This window comes from Amphiura filiformis, chromosome 7 (assembly GCF_039555335.1).
Source record: "Amphiura filiformis chromosome 7, Afil_fr2py, whole genome shotgun sequence".
Lineage (NCBI taxonomy): Eukaryota > Metazoa > Echinodermata > Ophiuroidea > Amphilepidida > Amphiuridae > Amphiura > Amphiura filiformis.
The window spans coordinates 5,067,323-5,086,504 of NC_092634.1; the positions used below are offsets into that span (position 1 = coordinate 5,067,323).

At 39.8% G+C, this 19,182-nt stretch overlaps 1 protein-coding gene across 1 annotated transcript in view; it reads right to left on the reverse strand.

Annotated features, from left to right (window-relative positions):
• LOC140156661 (trafficking protein particle complex subunit 10-like) overlaps positions 1 to 19,182 on the reverse strand; it is a 46,058-nt gene that overhangs the window by 24,303 nt on the left and 2,573 nt on the right. Inside the window, 8 exon segments of the mRNA XM_072179597.1 lie at positions 1,618 to 1,631; positions 1,634 to 1,799; positions 5,126 to 5,272; positions 5,729 to 5,976; positions 15,072 to 15,183; positions 16,032 to 16,230; positions 17,118 to 17,320; positions 18,536 to 18,671. Of these exon segments, the coding sequence (XP_072035698.1) occupies positions 1,618 to 1,631; positions 1,634 to 1,799; positions 5,126 to 5,272; positions 5,729 to 5,976; positions 15,072 to 15,183; positions 16,032 to 16,230; positions 17,118 to 17,320; positions 18,536 to 18,671 (1,225 nt within the window).

Consider the following 19,182-nt stretch of genomic DNA (forward strand, 5'->3'; position numbering starts at 1 on the left):
CAATTAGGTCGGAGGTAGCTAAGTAAAAAACTCAAAGCGAGGCCAAAGATGTAAATTACATAATGCCCAATTATGCAAATTAGCCAAGTAACTATAAGGGCTATCTGGCTGAGACTAGGTGCTTATGTAGCATGAGTAAACTATACTGCACCAAAAAAGTACAATGTATCCTTACATTTCAAACGTAAACCATATTTGGGTAAATTTATTCTTTCAATAGGTGTACTATTAATCATGCACAGTATGACACCGCATTGAATCTAATGTGACCTCAAGAAGTAATGTGTTTTGCACACGGTACCTACTTAAATTTGTGTGGGAAATCTTCCGGTTAATAAAAAGGTTTTGATCGCTTTGATAAAAACTTCGCACAGGCGATAAGTGCCTTAATTCCGGGACAAAAATCTTCCTGTATAACTCCAAACTAGTTTCACAGAAGAGATGTGCTTAGGAATCATAATCTCCTTACGGACGTTACTCGTCGTTGCTTATAACTAACACCTACTAAATTGTTGGTGTATACTTACCTGTAATTTTAGCGGCGATGTTCTCAAATAGCTGGAATTTTAGCGGCGATGTTCTCAAATAGCTCGTCGGTATACGTAGTCATCGTCAAAGAGATGCTCGGCTCTGCAAACTTCACATTTTTCACTGTCTCAGTTAATGTTGATACTTGAATTTGGTGTATGTCGCCTGTATGACTGCACTGTACAGAAAGAAGTCCACGCCAGTGTTGAATAGACCGATCCATGGTTGTAACGATAATGGCAAATAATGGTTTTAGTCTACTAATATATTGCAGTTTAGTGATACGCCTTTTTTTACCGCATCCATTTTGTACTATTTATCGGAAAAGTATAATAACGGAAATTAGTACTCCAACGTTATACCTAATATGGCGACACACAAAGATGTTTCGATGTCCAGCGAATCAGATTCTGACACTGACAGCGGTGGTGAGGAGGTAGTAATAAATATACCAGCACCCTTACAAACTCGTCAACGCAGTCTTAAACCAGTACCGGTGAAAAGTGAAAGAAAATCCAAAGTACCAACGGTGACGTCAGCAAAACTAACCACTCCCGCTAAATCTTCAGTTGTTAAATTACCAATGACTAATTCATCTATTGTGATCTTAAGAATAATCCCCCTACTGCCCAATGCTGCCCTCCTGCACTTTCCCCATTACCGAGCAGCTCAACACACTTGCACCTAAAAACATTCAAAATTACAATGCAATATGACAGATGTGCGAGAAAATATTGTAAAAGCAAAACCTAACCAAAATGGAACATACACCCATCATACACATACATACAGATATACACATACAGAAGGAATACACTATCGCAAGATCCCCCTCCATGGCTAAAGCCAGGGGGACAACAATATGTGCAACAGTGCAAACCTTTGATAAGCTAAATCTTTTCAAAATGAAAATAATATGTTGAAAATACTGCACAGATGCTATTTTGACCCCAAAGCATAATAATCAATATGTCTGCTGTCCCGTAGTAGAACTAGAACATCATGTAACAAAAAACCCCATCTCCTCTTATTTAATTTCACTAAATAGAAACCAGTGTGGCTGTTATCAAACTCATATATAAAACCTACCAGAAAATGCTTCTGAATGCATCTGATGAGCTCAAGGCTTCACTCAATTTCTGATTTGGGCTATTCTCTGCTGCCTCTTGTGTTCGCGACATACCACCTAGTAGGCCTACCACCAGATGGAGCTGTTCAGACGTGGGGGATGTATCTGGCATCAACCCAGATATCTCTCCTAGATAATGAAGCTGAAATGTTAAATATAGAAATGTTGCTTTTATATGATAGTTTATATAATTGGTGAATTTTTGATGTCAAATCCTTATTTTTACTCACTATTTCTTATCTTTCGACAGCAGGATATGCCATCTTCAAGTTGATCGCAGGTTCTTTCCAGGCTTTCCAGCAGGGTGTTAGCTAGCCACATGCCACCCGTCATTTAGGACAGGCAGTTTGCTTCTGGGACAGGCAAAATTAATACTTATGACATATGCTAAATTCAAAAATAATGCTCAAATATGAAGTTTTGTGAACTCAAAACAAGACCAGACAAGTCAGTCAAGGCGATAAGCAATTAGCTATTTGAACTTCCTGAACCCCAGAAGGGGCAGAGGTCTGGTCTATGTGTTTAGGGTCAAATTTTGGACAGGCAGTTTTGGTGAAAATGATGGGCACTTGTCAAATCTTAGCTATTAAAGACCCTGCTTTCCAGAGACATTGAAATGTATTTTCTTGACCATGTATATGACTCACTGATCAAGCATACATCACAATATAGGAACAAAACTACAAGTTCCGCTGTAGGTACCGTGTGGAAAGCACCTGCGATCAAGCATACCGCTACAGAAAGCCAAGAAATAGTGTTTGAAAATTTGGATTTGTCTATCAAGAATTCACCAGAAATAATTTTTTTGGTATAATTTTAAAACTGATTGTACAGTGTTTATATTTATATCAAAATCTTGAAATGTCAAAAATTATGCAACTTGTTACTGGTTTTGCCATTTTTGGCAAACATATCTCCACTAATGGCTCTAAAGGCATATAAATAAAAATAATTGAAGAAAATATCAGTAAAGGTGGGATTTGCTTGGGCCATTTGCTGACACGGTTGCTTGATGTATATAGAATAGGCTTCATTATTAAAGGAGAACTTTAGTGGAACTACAACAAAGCTTCATATGAAACCTTATATAGTTTTATATTCATAATTACCAATAAAACTGACATATAATGTCTTATAAGATAGAAATAAGCAATTTTGAGACATTTTTTTGGCTAACGGAAGCCTCTATTTTGCTCATGAATATTCATAGCCTATGACGTTGCTGTGCTGAACCATCCATGGTGAGTCTATGGCTGAACGGCTGTTGCTATTTTAAGAAAATAATAAATTGGATCTTGCTGTTTCAAACTTCATTAATGTTGTAACAGTATTTACAATAAATTGTATAAGAAACTTTTATAAATTAAATCCAAACCTGATTTCTGTAACTATTTTGATAAAAACCATGCTTACAATTGGTTTTGAAACAATTTCAGGGATTGCACTATCGAAAGCACGCATTGTCCCATGTGCAATATAAACATCTCTAATTCAGGTCAGTCGGTCAGCATAACAGGGGTCATTTATTCATGACAATCAGCTACAATCCCTATGAACAAGTTTGTTAATTTGTTTCCTGATGATGAACAAGTTTGTTGATTTGTTTCAAACATTTTTGGATCGTCAGTGTGATAAACAGGTTGTTGTGACTGTCCGCTGGTTTTGTTGAGCCCGGGTCGTTGAGATCATAAATGGCTATATAACAATCCAGAATTCGACAACTGCTGAGTGAATTGAATCAAGAAGTGATGGCCTATCCAGTGAATTTAAACACTTGATTTATTACTATTTCCCTCACCATTTCAGCAGTAAAAGGAGAATATAATAATCCATGTAAGTCTGCAGAAGTGTAGACAAAATGTATACCACTCGGGATACCACTATCATTCTCCGCGATATGCAGGGCCTGCTATAAATTTATGCTATGCATAAATCGCCGGCTAACTCACACCCCTGGTATCGGGTCAATGACTTCCGTGAGTATAAATTCATCCGGGGAAAATCATGCCTGTGCATGGACTGAATTTTCTTCAAAATTGGTTGGCATTGTGTGGTATTGGAAGATCAAGTTGTCCTTCTTACTAATTGCTCATTTCAACAACTTTATCAGTTTAAATGAAGTTGAAAAGTTCATATCTGCAAGTTGTTTACATTCACAACTTCGCAGCATTCGGACTGCTCCGACACTATTAAGTAGAAACACTGGCATAGTCTTGTTTTAAGTCTTCCGATACCCTGAACAATATATTCAAAATTCCATTAATTTTATCCTAAAAATACTTATTTTGACCTCTTAAATGATATGATACTAATTATTTTGAATTATTTTTTGTCATTTTGTAGCAAATAAATTTAAATTAATCTTGTAGAGTGGTTGGATGAAATGCTAGTCTTGATTCAAGTCTCCGATAAATGAATCTGTTTTTGCGTAAGGTCAGTCCACTTTTGATCAAATATATTGCTACTTTTTGCACAAAATAGCTGCAAATTACTGAAAAAATGGGATTTCAATCTTGATTTAAAGTCAATTTATCACTTTTTGCATTGAGACTGCTCCTACATTTATTTATGACTGCCATATGCAGTTCACCTTTCAGTCTCTCGAGCTCTCAGTGAAACTAGTAGGCCTATACAAACTCAACATGAGCATGATGAGCTCAAGGCACTTTTAGCACGGTGACGTCATAATTCCATCCCATAATATTTGCCCCTATCCCATCAGCACCTTCGGCAGTAGTGGCAAATTTGAAATATTACTGGCGAGGGAATGTTGTTTTTATTCATATTTTGCCCTAATACGATGAAAAAACTTTTTTGAATAATCAGGCTATGCTTGATAAATATTTTAGAATCATTTGATATAAATTTGTTTCTTCACTGCAGTTCTCCTTTAACTAAATGCAAACTATAGATGGCGCTATTTATCCTAAATCATATTTCTTTATTTGCAAGGGGCAGATGATTAATACTGCCATTTAAACAGCTGGAACAGGTGAAACAAGCAACAAGGAAATTTTATAAACATATCTTATCAAACAATAAAAGGAGTTATTTGTATTAAAAGCTTGAAAGAGTAATTTCCAGTAACTAAATAGCGCCACCAATTTTGTCATTAATAGATACATTTTATATCCGAAAAGCCTATAAAAATGCTATAAAAGTGAATAATTTTGTAAAAGAGGGAAAATTTAAGTTGAGAATGACTCAAAAGCATCTGTATACATTAGCAAGATATCACATTTAGCTGTTCAGGCCTAAAATTTAGTTGTACATAATGTTTTGTTTGAAAAACTAATAAATGATCCCATCAAACAACTGTGCTGAATATACATTCAAAATACCCAATATTTTTGGTGGAAATAAACCTAATTTTGCAAAATTGCATTTTCCAAGTTTTCCATTTCCTACTCCAATTCTGTGACTTAGCATATTTTAAGTCAACATAGCTGTTTACTGTGTATAGCCTACCTTGCTCTGTGCATAGAGCCATAAGCTTGCTGTGTAATGTGAATACTTCTCCAAGCTGCTTGGGTCGCCCTTCTTCTCCAATATCTGTAATACTTCCAGACAACTTAAAAATACCCAGCATGCAATGCTGCCTGAGGGCATGGGAACCTGAAAATAAAATAGTAAAAAAAATAAGGCATCACAAAAATCTTTTCAGAATCATTACTTCATTAGCAAAGGCATTCAGTTTATACACTCTGTGAGCGATGGTGGCCTCATCCCATAGTTCAATAACCTCAAGTGCAGTGCAAAATTTGACCTCAAGTTGCAGGGTATGAGTTTTTGCACCCAAATTTACAAAGGTCATTCAATGAACGTGCAAATGTATTGGGGTTAACGAACTGTGTCCTGATAGATGAGCATGTTATGGTAACCTTCAAAACTCTATGGGAGTTGATTGTTTTATCAAAGTAGGTCTATTTTATCAAGAAAAGTCTCCATAAAATTTTCTTGCAATTAACAACTCCAGGTCTATGCCTTAATATATATTTTAACACGCTGCTTAATATTGTTATCCATCTTTTCAATTATTGAACCCTTATCAAATAAAAGCCACTTTCTTACCTCTAACATGCTAAGCTCCTGGACAACATTATGCATAAAAGCTTGTGCCCTTTGAGCCACCTCCTGGGGGCGCTGCAGACTAAATAGCAGGGAGCATTGACGGGAGAACAAATAATTGCGCATATCCAGCAGGGTGGGTTTGCCATTCTCGATAATTTCTCTTTTCTTCAGGTTGAGAGACTGTGCTAGATTGAGGCCATCCCAACCATGGCAGGCACCAGTGAAACCTGTCAACCATTCTGGATTTTCTGTGGTATAAAAAAATGGTAATGCAGAAAGAAAATGACCAAAAAAACATTAATGCCACATTGATCTCTCCCCTGTAAATTAATTTGGTTGTTACATTCTTTGCTGTGAATACATTCCATAGCTGCTAGGGAAGTCCTCTGAATTATACTATGATCAGCTCGTAATAGGCGGGAATTATTTGTTTTTTGTTATTGTGCGAGTCAATAAAGTCCAAACTTACGCTTGCGTATATTCACAAAATCGCGCGTCATTCATGCAATACGCAAAGCACAGTTCGTGTAGGTGCTGCGTCTAGCTGTGTGTACGCCCATTCTATATCAATCCACGATATTATGAGTCCCGCCTATTATGAGCTGATCAGAGTATAGACAACTATTAGGGGTAAATCTAACAGAGTAAGGCATCATAATTCATTAATATTGATGGATTAATTGTTTATTCTGATCTACATATACATGTTAGACTCACTCAGCTCAACATCCTTTTCATGGCTTTCATATGCCCAATGGGCTATTCCAGTTGAAATTCATACAGCCCCTATGCAATTGACACAACCTTAATCTTCCACACATAAATTTCAAATGGAATTACCCATTCAGTTAACCCCATTTGAAATTCACAATCTTTGTGGAAAATTAAAGTCATGCCTTCAATATAGGGGTAGGGATGTATGGATTTTAAATGGAATAGCCAAATTCAAAGAAACTTCATTAAAACACTAACTGTAACCCCTAGAAAAATTCTGCCTGCCCTACATTTCTATGGATCTTGTGATCCTGGAGTTTGGCCAAAACTAAAACAACAAAGTTTTACTTCATATTTTGACACAATAGCCAAAAAGCATGTTGAGTGTAATACTATTTTATGACCCAGTGCACCATGGACGTGGATCTTTTCTAGGCTTGGGCCATATTTTGATTAATCAAAATAATAGATTGTTTTTTAATCAATTTTTTTAAGGTAATATAAGGCAAAAAAAAAAAAAGGTTTGTCTCAAAGCTCACAAGAAATTTAAAACAAATGCGAAATGCGATTTTTTTTGATTTTTTATTCGACTTTTTTCATGGTATTTTGAGAAAAAAGTCTGATTTTCGCCGATTTTTCTGGAAAAACTATAAAAAAAAATTTTTAATTTTTTTTTAAATAAAAAATTTCCGCATTTGTTTTTTGTCAAATTGTGGGATTTTACAAACGAGCGCGCAAGCTTTGAGACGAACCTTTTTTTTTTTTTTTAATTCATTTGTTTTAAAAACTAACACTTTCAGTTGAAAACAAAAACATTGCTTGAAAAATCAATTTGCTTAGAAAAACAATCAGTGTACTCACCACCAGCCTGTGAGTTGATGATGAACTGTGAGAATAACGCATCCAACTCATAGCTCAGTGTACTTACCACCAGCCTGAGAGTTGATGATGAACTGTGAGAATAACGCATCCAACTCATAGCTCAGTGTACTTACCACCAGCCTGAGAGTTGATGATGAACTGTGAGAATAACGCATCCAACTCATAGCTCAGTGTACTTACCACCAGCCTGAGAGTTGATGATGAACTGTGAGAATAACGCATCCAACTCATAGCTCAGTGTACTTACCACCAGCCTGAGAGTTGATGATGAACTGTGAGAATAACGCATCCAACTCATAGCTCAGTGTACTTACCACCAGCCTGAGAGTTGATGATGAACTGTGAGAATAACGCATCCAACTCATAGCTCAGTGTACTTACCACCAGCCTGAGAGTTGATGATGAACTGTGAGAATAACGCATCCAACTCATAGCTCAGTGTACTTACCACCAGCCTGAGAGTTGATGATGAACTGTGAGAATAACGCATCCAACTCATAGCTCAGTGTACTTACCACCAGCCTGTGAGTTGATGATGAACTGTGAGAATAACGCATCCAACTCATAGCTCAGTGTACTTACCACCAGCCTGTGAGTTGATGATGAACTGTGAGAATAACGCATCCAACTCATAGCTCAGTGTACTTACCACCAGCCTGAGAGTTGATGATGAACTGTGAGAATAACGCATCCAACTCATAGCTCAGTGTACTTACCACCAGCCTGAGAGTTGATGATGAACTGTGAGAATAACGCATCCAACTCATAGCTCAGTGTACTTACCACCAGCCTGAGAGTTGATGATGAACTGTGAGAATAACGCATCCAACTCATAGCTCAGTGTACTTACCACCAGCCTGAGAGTTGATGATGAACTGTGAGAATAACGCATCCAACTCATAGCTCAGTGTACTTACCACCAGCCTGTGAGTTGATGATGAACTGTGAGAATAACGCATCCAACTCATAGCTCAGTGTACTTACCACCAGCCTGAGAGTTGATGATGAACTGTGAGAATAACGCATCCAACTCATAGCTCAGTGTACTTACCACCAGCCTGTGAGTTGATGATGAACTGTGAGAATAACGCATCCAACTCATAGCTCAGTGTACTTACCACCAGCCTGAGAGTTGATGATGAACTGTGAGAATAACGCATCCAACTCATAGCTCAGTGTACTTACCACCAGCCTGAGAGTTGATGATGAACTGTGAGAATAACGCATCCAACTCATAGCTCAGTGTACTTACCACCAGCCTGAGAGTTGATGATGAACTGTGAGAATAACGCATCCAACTCATAGCTCAGTGTACTTACCACCAGCCTGAGAGTTGATGATGAACTGTGAGAATAACGCATCCAACTCATAGCTCAGTGTACTTACCACCAGCCTGAGAGTTGATGATGAACTGTGAGAATCCAACGCTCATCCAAGCCTGAGAGTTGATGATAGCTCAGTGCATCCAACTCATAGCTCAGTGTACTTACCACCAGCCTGTGAGTTGATGATGAACTGTGAGAATAACGCATCCAACTCATAGCTCAGTGTACTTACCACCAGCCTGTGAGTTGATGATGAACTGTGAGAATAACGCATCCAACTCATAGCTCAGTGTACTTACCACCAGCCTGAGAGTTGATGATGAACTGTGAGAATAACGCATCCAACTCATAGCTCAGTGTACTTACCACCAGCCTGTGAGTTGATGATGAACTGTGAGAATAACGCATCCAACTCATAGCTCAGTGTACTTACCACCAGCCTGAGAGTTGATGATGAACTGTGAGAATAACGCATCCAACTCATAGCTCAGTGTACTTACCACCAGCCTGTGAGTTGATGATGAACTGTGAGAATAACGCATCCAACTCATAGCTCAGTGTACTTACCACCAGCCTGAGAGTTGATGATGAACTGTGAGAATAACGCATCCAACTCATAGCTCAGTGTACTTACCACCAGCCTGTGAGTTGATGATGAACTGTGAGAATAACGCATCCAACTCATAGCTCAGTGTACTTACCACCAGCCTGAGAGTTGATGATGAACTGTGAGAATAACGCATCCAACTCATAGCTCAGTGTACTTACCACCAGCCTGTGAGTTGATGATGAACTGTGAGAATAACGCATCCAACTCATAGCTCAGTGTACTTACCACCAGCCTGAGAGTTGATGATGAACTGTGAGAATAACGCATCCAACTCATAGCTCAGTGTACTTACCACCAGCCTGTGAGTTGATGATGAACTGTGAGAATAACGCATCCAACTCATAGCTCAGTGTACTTACCACCAGCCTGTGAGTTGATGATGAACTGTGAGAATAACGCATCCAACTCATAGCTCAGTGTACTTACCACCAGCCTGTGAGTTGATGATGAACTGTGAGAATAACGCATCCAACTCATAGCTCAGTGTACTTACCACCAGCCTGTGAGTTGATGATGAACTGTGAGAATAACGCATCCAACTCATAGCTCAGTGTACTTACCACCAGCCTGTGAGTTGATGATGAACTGAGAGTTGATGAGAATAACGCATCCAACTCATAGCTCAGTGTACTTACCACCAGCCTGAGAGTTGATGATGAACTGTGAGAATAACGCATCCAACTCATAGCTCAGTGTACTTACCACCAGCCTGAGAGTTGATGATGAACTGTGAGAATAACGCATCCAACTCATAGCTCAGTGTACTTACCACCAGCCTGAGAGTTGATGATGAACTGTGAGAATAACGCATCCAACTCATAGCTCAGTGTACTTACCACCAGCCTGTGAGTTGATGATGAACTGTGAGAATAACGCATCCAACTCATAGCTCAGTGTACTTACCACCAGCCTGAGAGTTGATGATGAACTGTGAGAATAACGCATCCAACTCATAGCTCAGTGTACTTACCACCAGCCTGTGAGTTGATGATGAACTGTGAGAATAACGCATCCAACTCATAGCTCAGTGTACTTACCACCAGCCTGAGAGTTGATGATGAACTGTGAGAATAACGCATCCAACTCATAGCTCAGTGTACTTACCACCAGCCTGAGAGTTGATGATGAACTGTGAGAATAACGCATCCAACTCATAGCTCAGTGTACTTACCACCAGCCTGAGAGTTGATGATGAACTGTGAGAATAACGCATCCAACTCATAGCTCAGTGTACTTACCACCAGCCTGTGAGTTGATGATGAACTGTGAGAATAACGCATCCAACTCATAGCTCAGTGTACTTACCACCAGCCTGTGAGTTGATGATGAACTGTGAGAATAACGCATCCAACTCATAGCTCAGTGTACTTACCACCAGCCTGTGAGTTGATGATGAACTGTGAGAATAACGCATCCAACTCATAGCTCAGTGTACTTACCACCAGCCTGTGAGTTGATGATGAACTGTGAGAATAACGCATCCAACTCATAGCTCAGTGTACTTACCACCAGCCTGTGAGTTGATGATGAACTGTGAGAATAACGCATCCAACTCATAGCTCAGTGTACTTACCACCAGCCTGTGAGTTGATGATGAACTGTGAGAATAACGCATCCAACTCATAGCTCAGTGTACTTACCACCAGCCTGAGAGTTGATGATGAACTGTGAGAATAACGCATCCAACTCATAGCTCAGTGTACTTACCACCAGCCTGTGAGTTGATGATGAACTGTGAGAATAACGCATCCAACTCATAGCTCAGTGTACTTACCACCAGCCTGAGAGTTGATGATGAACTGTGAGAATAACGCATCCAACTCATAGCTCAGTGTACTTACCACCAGCCTGTGAGTTGATGATGAACTGTGAGAATAACGCATCCAACTCATAGCTCAGTGTACTTACCACCAGCCTGAGAGTTGATGATGAACTGTGAGAATAACGCATCCAACTCATAGCTCAGTGTACTTACCACCAGCCTGAGAGTTGATGATGAACTGTGAGAATAACGCATCCAACTCATAGCTCAGTGTACTTACCACCAGCCTGAGAGTTGATGATGAACTGTGAGAATAACGCATCCAACTCATAGCTCAGTGTACTTACCACCAGCCTGAGAGTTGATGATGAACTGTGAGAATAACGCATCCAACTCATAGCTCAGTGTACTTACCACCAGCCTGAGAGTTGATGATGAACTGTGAGAATAACGCATCCAACTCATAGCTCAGTGTACTTACCACCAGCCTGAGAGTTGATGATGAACTGTGAGAATAACGCATCCAACTCATAGCTCAGTGTACTTACCACCAGCCTGAGAGTTGATGATGAACTGTGAGAATAACGCATCCAACTCATAGCTCAGTGTACTTACCACCAGCCTGAGAGTTGATGATGAACTGTGAGAATAACGCATCCAACTCATAGCTCAGTGTACTTACCACCAGCCTGAGAGTTGATGATGAACTGTGAGAATAACGCATCCAACTCATAGCTCAGTGTACTTACCACCAGCCTGAGAGTTGATGATGAACTGTGAGAATAACGCATCCAACTCATAGCTCAGTGTACTTACCACCAGCCTGAGAGTTGATGATGAACTGTGAGAATAACGCATCCAACTCATAGCTCAGTGTACTTACCACCAGCCTGAGAGTTGATGATGAACTGTGAGAATAACGCATCCAACTCATAGCTCAGTGTACTTACCACCAGCCTGAGAGTTGATGATGAACTGTGAGAATAACGCATCCAACTCATAGCTCAGTGTACTTACCACCAGCCTGAGAGTTGATGATGAACTGTGAGAATAACGCATCCAACTCATAGCTCAGTGTACTTACCACCAGCCTGAGAGTTGATGATGAACTGTGAGAATCCAACGCATACCAACTCATAGCTCAGTGTACTTAGCTCAGTGTACTTAATCACCAGCCTGTGAGTTGATGATGAACTGTGAGAATAACGCATCCAACTCATAGCTCAGTGTACTTACCACCAGCCTGTGAGTTGATGATGAACTGTGAGAATAACGCATCCAACTCATAGCTCAGTGTACTTACCACCAGCCTGAGAGTTGATGATGAACTGTGAGAATAACGCATCCAACTCATAGCTCAGTGTACTTACCACCAGCCTGTGAGTTGATGATGAACTGTGAGAATAACGCATCCAACTCATAGCTCAGTGTACTTACCACCAGCCTGAGAGTTGATGATGAACTGTGAGAATAACGCATCCAACTCATAGCTCAGTGTACTTACCACCAGCCTGTGAGTTGATGATGAACTGTGAGAATAACGCATCCAACTCATAGCTCAGTGTACTTACCACCAGCCTGTGAGTTGATGATGAACTGTGAGAATAACGCATCCAACTCATAGCTCAGTGTACTTACCACCAGCCTGAGAGTTGATGATGAACTGTGAGAATAACGCATCCAACTCATAGCTCAGTGTACTTACCACCAGCCTGAGAGTTGATGATGAACTGTGAGAATAACGCATCCAACTCATAGCTCAGTGTACTTACCACCAGCCTGTGAGTTGATGATGAACTGTGAGAATAACGCATCCAACTCATAGCTCAGTGTACTTACCACCAGCCTGAGAGTTGATGATGAACTGTGAGAATAACGCATCCAACTCATAGCTCAGTGTACTTACCACCAGCCTGTGAGTTGATGATGAACTGTGAGAATAACGCATCCAACTCATAGCTCAGTGTACTTACCACCAGCCTGAGAGTTGATGATGAACTGTGAGAATAACGCATCCAACTCATAGCTCAGTGTACTTACCACCAGCCTGTGAGTTGATGATGAACTGTGAGAATAACGCATCCAACTCATAGCTCAGTGTACTTACCACCAGCCTGTGAGTTGATGATGAACTGTGAGAATAACGCATCCAACTCATAGCTCAGTGTACTTACCACCAGCCTGAGAGTTGATGATGAACTGTGAGAATAACGCATCCAACTCATAGCTCAGTGTACTTACCACCAGCCTGTGAGTTGATGATGAACTGTGAGAATAACGCATCCAACTCATAGCTCAGTGTACTTACCACCAGCCTGAGAGTTGATGATGAACTGTGAGAATAACGCATCCAACTCATAGCTCAGTGTACTTACCACCAGCCTGAGAGTTGATGATGAACTGTGAGAATAACGCATCCAACTCATAGCTCAGTGTACTTACCACCAGCCTGAGAGTTGATGATGAACTGTGAGAATAACGCATCCAACTCATAGCTCAGTGTACTTACCACCAGCCTGAGAGTTGATGATGAACTGTGAGAATAACGCATCCAACTCATAGCTCAGTGTACTTACCACCAGCCTGAGAGTTGATGATGAACTGTGAGAATAACGCATCCAACTCATAGCTCAGTGTACTTACCACCAGCCTGAGAGTTGATGATGAACTGTGAGAATAACGCATCCAACTCATAGCTCAGTGTACTTACCACCAGCCTGAGAGTTGATGATGAACTGTGAGAATAACGCATCCAACTCATAGCTCAGTGTACTTACCACCAGCCTGAGAGTTGATGATGAACTGTGAGAATAACGCATCCAACTCATAGCTCAGTGTACTTACCACCAGCCTGAGAGTTGATGATGAACTGTGAGAATAACGCATCCAACTCATAGCTCAGTGTACTTACCACCAGCCTGAGAGTTGATGATGAACTGTGAGAATAACGCATCCAACTCATAGCTCAGTGTACTTACCACCAGCCTGAGAGTTGATGATGAACTGTGAGAATAACGCATCCAACTCATAGCTCAGTGTACTTACCACCAGCCTGAGAGTTGATGATGAACTGTGAGAATAACGCATCCAACTCATAGCTCAGTGTACTTACCACCAGCCTGTGAGTTGATGATGAACTGTGAGAATAACGCATCCAACTCATAGCTCAGTGTACTTACCACCAGCCTGTGAGTTGATGATGAACTGTGAGAATAACGCATCCAACTCATAGCTCAGTGTACTTACCACCAGCCTGAGAGTTGATGATGAACTGTGAGAATAACGCATCCAACTCATAGCTCAGTGTACTTACCACCAGCCTGAGAGTTGATGATGAACTGTGAGAATAACGCATCCAACTCATAGCTCAGTGTACTTACCACCAGCCTGAGAGTTGATGATGAACTGTGAGAATAACGCATCCAACTCATAGCTCAGTGTACTTACCACCAGCCTGAGAGTTGATGATGAACTGTGAGAATAACGCATCCAACTCATAGCTCAGTGTACTTACCACCAGCCTGAGAGTTGATGATGAACTGTGAGAATAACGCATCCAACTCATAGCTCAGTGTACTTACCACCAGCCTGAGAGTTGATGATGAACTGTGAGAATAACGCATCCAACTCATAGCTCAGTGTACTTACCACCAGCCTGTGAGTTGATGATGAACTGTGAGAATAACGCATCCAACTCATAGCTCAGTGTACTTACCACCAGCCTGAGAGTTGATGATGAACTGTGAGAATAACGCATCCAACTCATAGCTCAGTGTACTTACCACCAGCCTGAGAGTTGATGATGAACTGTGAGAATAACGCATCCAACTCATAGCTCAGTGTACTTACCACCAGCCTGAGAGTTGATGATGAACTGTGAGAATAACGCATCCAACTCATAGCTCAGTGTACTTACCGCCAGCCTGAGAGTTGATGATGAACTGTGAGAATAACGCATCCAACTCATAGCTCAGTGTACTTACCACCAGCCTGTGAGTTGATGATGAACTGTGAGAATAACGCATCCAACTCATAGCTCAGTGTACTTACCACCAGCCTGTGAGTTGATGATGAACTGTGAGAATAACGCATCCAACTCATCATACTGCACCAAAGCATCCTCGTATTGATAAAGAGTCTCAAATGTAAAAGCTAGCTCCTCCTACAAATAAATCATGCAATTGACCACAGAATTTCAGAATTTAAACAAATATTGAATAATATGTGCCTCCATTGGTTACACCATACGGTGAAGTGGGGTTTATCACACTTCTGAACTTGGTGAATAGAGTTTAGTGATATAGATCCAAGTCAGTGAGGCAATAACGCAAAGACGTTTGTGAGAAGCCTGCTGACTCCCAATTGTTACCTTTTTTTCTTTACAAAACAATAATCTTAATGCATTCTTGTAGTCTATATATCTACCTCCAGTCAGTGGCACTAGCTTTGAAGTTCAGCATGTGCTGTGTTGACTTCGCATTGTTTCTTGCATGTACATAATATCTGCCACTTTGATTTTTCCCCCCAAAAGACCTATATATCTTCAATACAATTAAAAGGTTAACATTATTTTTCAAATGATGGTTGGTTTTTCATCACAGCTACATGCACATTAAGTACACATCATTAACATCATTAAACCAATTAAGTCTACTTCGAGGACTGTTAAATATCAAAATAAAATGTAAATTTTAATAATTATAAAAATTAAATTGTATTAATTTTATCACAGATTTAAAAAAATCTAATTATTTGATATCAGAAGGACATTCCTCGTATTCAGAATACAATTTGGTGTGTCTGATGTGCTCTCAGGTCCAACAAAAATACTGTGCAAAAATCGCCATTCCGATCCCTTAAGTAAATCATTTTCAACAATATTTGTAAGAAAAAAAATTTCCCAACAGATCAAGAGTTCAGATGTACTCAAATTTAAAACCGTCCCATAATGCATTGGGAATTTGTGTAATGCCAATATTGCTTATTTTTGTATTTTTTATGTTATATTACCTGCAGAAGAAAGTAGCGACAGAATTCCCATCCTTTCTCATTTCTTCGTTCCCTTTCTCCTCTCACCATTTCTTCAAATTTGCCCAAAACACGGTTATAGGAAACAAGCACCAGCTGCCTCAGTCTTTGCAGGAAATTTTGCCAGGACTCGATTGAACGTGGAGTTGGTACTGGAGGAGGCTCATGTAGTACAATTACTCTGTAATAAAATAAACCATCTAAGGCTGTATGAAATTGTTGAAGTGAACTGTACTTGACTGAAATTTTGTGATAAAAATCAAGAATTATTTTTTAATGTTACAAAAAAAAATCTAGATTTTTTCTGCTAAATTTTCAAGCTTCCTTACTATCTTGTTTTATAGATGAGTTGACCTCAATGTTTATCAACAAAGGCAAGGGACCGGTATATCTCTATGCTTGAGTGAACCCCATGCAACCACTACACTGTTCAATAGTCTTATTGTGATGTGGCAGGAGTTTTAAAAACACGAGCCCTGAACAAAATATGATGCATGCAGCATACTGCCAGGCAAAAACAATGGAAATTGTGATGATGCGTGCGCGTACTGCCAGGCATTGACGTCAGAAGTCAACTCATCTATATAGAGGATTTAAAGTCTTACATGTAATTATGATTTTAATTCAAACTTGTTCTGTTTCGTTGTTCTAAAATAAAAATTAACTTGGCTGAATCCAATTAGGTCTATGTTGGAACAAGTGTAAAAACTGCAAACATGCCAAAAAATCAGGTTTGAAAAAAATAGACCAAACTCATTGAAATATTGTACATTATGGCTTCCTATTCATCTCTACATGTATTTCTTCTACAAAGATGGAGATCTAACTGGTCCACAAGGACCATATCCATTCCTCCTTTCACAGCCCCTGATGACAATCATATATGGGTTTTTTATGTCCCTCTTACCCAGTTATGAGAATGAAAAAGGTCTAGAAATGGTTTAAAAAGCTGGAAAAGCACATAAAATTGGACAAAAACACCTGAAAATGTGCTAAAAATAAATACAATTACAGGAATTTTGTCAGCACATGTCCGGGAATTGACTGGGAATTATCATGCCTGCTTACCTATCAGACTGTCGACTACAGAAATCATTTTTGATCTTATCTGCGACCGATGAGCGCGGCAATGACAGCTTAGGTTTTTGGCCTCTCTTGGGATTACTTGTCTCCACCAGAATTATCATCCAGTCTTGAACATTGTGCTCCTTCAACATCTGTTGCCATGATGATATTTCATCTTTGACTACCAACTTATAAGCATCCGCATCCTGAAACAGTCCATCAATGTTTAATTAAAAGCTACAATGTAGTATATGAACCACCCAAGTTGAAAACACGTACAGTCCACAACCATAAAGTTATTCAGAAAATATGTGTCGAAAGTTACTCTTACATGTATGTACACTTGAAAAAGTGTGTGTCACTCACACAATATGCAAAGCACACTTGGCATGAGTAGCCAACATATAGCACTCTCTAAATTCACAGAAAGCAATTCTCTGATTTTGCTATGAAAAAAGTGATAAAATTAACCCTTATACTGATCCTTCACTTAACTGCATGGTGTGTGGTAAATATGATATTAAAGTGTGATCACAAGTTCCAAGGTGCTTGGATACGTAGGGGCCTACAGGCCTGAGTAGAGACAAGAGTGATCAATATACTCACTACTCAGGGAAGAAAGACTAGTTTTTGATGGAGGAGGAAACTGGAGAACCCAGAGAAAACCTGCGAGAGTGATCTACCGGAAAAATGGACTGGAATCCGAATGCACATTAAGTCATCTGGGAATGGTCGAGGCTTGAACGAGGGACCTCATCGGTGCAAAGGGAGGACAAAACTGCTATGGTAACGCATTATCCTTTCTCTGAGAGCCTATCAGAAGGGGGTATTTAGCAGTAATTACACAAGAAGTGGCTTGGTTTTATTAGCCCTATAGATGCAAGCAATCCAAACAAAACAATAACCCTGAGAACTGCTCAAACCCAGTGACTGCTCACCCCTAAAAAGAAGTGTGTTTCGGATGGAGCAGTCACTGGGTTTTACCATTCTCAAAGTATAGCATGTTTTTGTATAAAAAACATGTACTGTCGACAAGGGGGTGAGTAAGGGGTTACCCTGGGCCAGAGGTTTTAATGGCTGTAAAAATAGAAAGAAAAATACCTTAATGTGTCCATAAAAGCAAAGAAAAAAGACCTTAGGGTCTCCATAAAAAGCAAAGGTACAAAAATGTATACCAATATGGTTAAAAACTAGAATTTTGTTTACCCTACCCCCACTTTTTATAATCTCGGTAGCAGGGCTCGAATTAAACGATAGCAATTGCTGTTGGTGCCCTACATATGTTTGCCTTGTTACCCTTGAAAATAAAGCACTGCATAGCAGTTAACCGACTGCATTTTTCCCAAAATTGCTGTGATGCCCCTCTGAAACCTTAATTCTTAATTCAAGGCCTGCTCAGCAGCCCTGACAAAATCACTTACAGCACAGTCAGTCCAATATGTATGGAAGAATGGTTTGCGTAAGAGATGGCGATCATTCTCTTTTGGCAATGCATCAGCACTAAACTGCACAAAGTTAACATCTACAAAGACAACTTTAGGTGCTCTACCGTAGGATCTGAAATACACAAAATAGAAAATAGAAAATTACAAAATGCTAGCATTTTTATCTATGCCTATATCCAGCAATAAAGATTGAACGATAAGCATTTTATTTTGACGAAATCCCTCATCATACAAACTCAATCTGGAACATTTTAAAATCATAATCTTTCATAAGGTCACATGTCATAAGTTGGTATGAAAAAAGTTTACACTTCACTTTGCAAATTGAGAGAAAAGTCATGAAATAGTCCTGGCTACACCACTGCCCCGTGCTATGTACATCCATCCCCTAACCAACATTTCCAGCTACGCCACTGCCCCCTATGTACATCCATTCCCTAACCAACATTTCCAGCTACGCCACTGCCCCGTGCTATGTACATCCATCCCCTCACCAACATTTCCAGCTACGCCACTGCCCCATGCTATGTACATCCATCCCCTAACCAACATTTCCAGCTACGCCACTGCCCCGTGCTATGTACATCCATCCCCTAACCAACATTTCCAGCTACGCCACTGCC